The sequence below is a fragment of the Myzus persicae genome, unplaced genomic scaffold, assembly GCF_001856785.1.
Source record: "Myzus persicae strain clone G006 unplaced genomic scaffold, MPER_G0061.0, whole genome shotgun sequence".
Classification (NCBI taxonomy): Eukaryota; Metazoa; Arthropoda; class Insecta; order Hemiptera; family Aphididae; genus Myzus; species Myzus persicae.
This window is the reverse complement of record NW_019101668.1, coordinates 3,145-6,627: the sequence shown is the minus strand read 5'-3', so window position 1 is coordinate 6,627 and position 3,483 is coordinate 3,145. Positions and strand designations below refer to the sequence as shown.

At 29.0% G+C, this 3,483-nt stretch overlaps 1 protein-coding gene across 1 annotated transcript in view; it reads right to left on the bottom strand.

Moving 5' to 3' along the window:
* Positions 1-679: 679 nt before the first annotated feature.
* The window catches only part of LOC111030000 (zinc finger MYM-type protein 1-like), a 3,624-nt gene continuing 820 nt past the window's right edge, over positions 680-3,483 (bottom strand). The window contains exons 3-5 of the mRNA XM_022309281.1: positions 2,259-3,460; positions 1,713-2,186; positions 680-1,050 (exon numbers count right to left, since the gene is read on the bottom strand). Of these exons, the coding sequence (XP_022164973.1) occupies positions 680-1,050; positions 1,713-2,186; positions 2,259-3,460 (2,047 nt within the window). The remainder of the gene's footprint in view (positions 1,051-1,712; positions 2,187-2,258; positions 3,461-3,483) is intronic.

The following is a 3,483-nucleotide window of genomic DNA, read 5'->3' as shown; positions in this document are numbered from 1 at the left end:
TCGACTTCCTAAGAAACCTAGATATTTTATCAATGAATTCAAACATGTATAAAAAATTTAAATCGGACATTCCGAAGTATGTGTAATTTACCACCGCTTATTGGTCTAAAACGTATGAAAAATACGTGAGCTGCAGCCCCCTTAAATGAATATGTTACTGTGAATGTCCGCAATTGGTGAATGCTGACAGTCACCTGGTGAATGTCAACATACACCTAATGAATTGGTGAATGTTGAAAATTAAAATAATATAGACATTTAATAGTGGATGTTGACATTTACGTTAGGATTTTGGACAATGTTGACATACACAACAAGATTTTGGTTAATGTTGACATGTAGGCACGTATTCGCACATATCATATTATATTATTATTAAAGTACTATACATATAGTTGAATATATTTTATATCATAAAGTAGAAACAACATAATATGTTTAATTAAATCAAAAAAATTAATTATTATTATTACTATTATTACTAAACAATATTATACAATATTATAATTGTATTATTATTAGGTATTTAAATTATGATTTTTTTATAATATTACTTATTATAGCTTGACAAACTGTCCATACATTGTGTACTACATAAAATGCTAACATTACTACATTTACATTTTTTTGTAGTACACTTTGTTTTACAGTTACATCTTGTATATCCTTGCCCACCAATCTATGAATTTGATGTAGAAGCTTCCCTTAAAGAAATTTGTACATCCCTTTGTACATCAGTGATTGATATTAAATTTTCTCTACACACTGAAAACTGGTTTCTGGTGTATAATCGATTTATAACACCGTTTTTGGTAGCTAATTTATAAAAATCATTATCTACTATATCTAATACTACAGCTAAAATATTTTGGGGATCCATTTTACTACTATCAACATTTAGAACTCGAATACAGACAGTTTCTCCAACATTAGCCGGCTGAAACTTTTGTTTTGAAGTTCGCAACATTTTTGCAGCTTGTATTTGAAGATTGGTGATTGCTACTTCTCTTTTCAAAATTATTTTTTCTTTTCTTCTAAAAATTGATTTATCTACAAATTAAGTGATTTGAATAAATTAAGTTTCGTTTATTAGTTTATCTGTTAATACGTACTTGATATATTTTTTTTCGAGTTGTTCATCATCACTTGACTCTTGCAGACAGTGGCGTAACTGGATAAAAAACTAGGGGGGGCAATGTAATTTATTCACCATAATCAAAACCCTGAGTCCCTGACCCCTACATTGATTTAGTCTTAAAACCAAGGCTTCAAACCGAAATGATTTTTGTGGTTAATGGTTTTAGTTCTTCTTTAATTTTTTTCGGTTTAAAAAATCGGTTAATATTGATCCTACATTTCATGGTTATTAAAAACCGATTTTTAAATTAATAAAATTGGTTAATTTTTTTTTAATAATATGAATAATATGTTTATACTGTCTATGTTAGAAACAAATTGTAGCCCGTAGGTAACAGTTACCCATATTGTTAAATATTATTAAGTACCTAGAGAGGTCATTAATAAAATGTGCTATGAGTAGTTTAAAAAGTAGGTAAGTAGTATAAATATTATATACACATATTGACATATTTTATGCTTGGGGAACAATAAATAATAAATAAATTACCATCAAATAATTTAATTACTTTATTAACAAATAAAAGAAAGAATAGGTTTTATTTTTTGTTATTTTAGTGTGAGTTTTCTGTTACCTCCTACTCCATTCGAAACAAATTCATCAATTACTTTGTCAAAATCTATTGGCACTTCTCTTTGAATTTGTAATAATGCTAACCCGCTTAAGCGCTCTTGTCCCATGCTGGTTCTTAAGTAACTTTTTAGGCGTTTTAAGCAGGAAAATGTTCTTTCACAAGAGGAAGTATTTGTTGGTATAGTCAAAAATATTTTTATAATTTTTGTGTAGTTTGTAAATCCTATTTGTATATCACCACATAACAAATATGCTATTTTATTATCGATGTTAAACTCATCATACTTTGTCTTGAACATTCGATTAAACATAGCAAGCTCAATAGTGACTTCATTAAAATCTAAGTTATATGTTTCACATACTAATTTTATTGAATTATTTTCCGGTTTTTCACTGATAATAACATCCTTCATAGCTTGTAGTATATTAAGATCGTTTTCTTTAAATCTGTCTTGTATTTCTTTTATTACAATATCTAAAACAATGTAATAGATGTTAATTTTATACATATCTTGAACACTTGTTATGTCTGTGGAATTAACTTGACCTCCTCCCAATTTTAGTGGAATAGTTCTTTTTCTGGGAAGTTTTGGAGAGCTAATATTGTTTTTTTTTGTTATTTCCATAGCTTTGTTCCAAGTTTTATCGAATTCTGTAACTGATCTATGCTCACTTAAAATAGCTACTGTTTGAAGTGTCATTGTATTTACATTTGCATAATTAATATTAGGGGATTGCAAATACTTTGACAAGATATTAGTTTCTCGCATCACGTCATTTAAAAAAACTATGCAGAACACAAATTCAAAGTTTGATATAGAAAAAAGCAACGAAGAAGCATCAGATCCATTTATTGAATCTTGTTCTGATATGTCTTCTAGAGTTTTGAGAATGACTGTAAAATTGGATACAACTGAGTCTAATGCATCTATCCTACAACTCCATCTCGTGTCACTCAAACTTTTTAAAGTTTTTGGTCCAATTTTATCGCCCATTTTAGTCCGTATTTGCTCAAATATTTGATATCTTTTAGAAGAGGCACCAATAAAGCTATGCAAAGTCTTTAATGTCCCAAATGTATTTCTCACATATGAAACTTGTTTAGCCAAATCAACCAAACAAAGATTTAGAATGTGTGCATGGCAATGAACATAAAATGCTAATGGATTTTCAGTTCGTATTTTGGCTTGAACACCATTATAAGACCCTCTCATAGAAGCTGCACCGTCATAACATTGACCTCTTAAATCTTCAATTCTAAGATTATAACTATTGAGCACTACTTTTATTAAATTAGTCAAACACTCACCATCAGTTCTGGCTGTTCTATAAAATCCTATGAAAACTTCATGGGGGTTTAAATTACCATCAACATAACGTATGATGAATGATACTTGTTCGTGCCTAGCGAGATCCTGTGTTTCATCAATTAATATACTATAAATACCAGCCAATTGTATGTCCTTGATTATGCTTTTTGTTACAAACGCAGCCATTAAACTAATAAATTCATTAGTATGTGTACCAGTCACATATCTGAAAGATTTCTCTTTTTGTAAAAAGTAACGATCCAAGATATTATTATCTTTTGCTCGTAACTTCATCAGTTCTAAAAAATTTCCCATGTTTTCAGAATCTTCATTTTCTCTATGCCCTCGAATTGGGATACCTTGGTAAGCACAGTATAGAAGAGTTTCCAATAAACATTTTATGTATTCTCTATTTTCTTTTACTACTTTGTTGTGATTACTATCAATTTTAGATATGACATT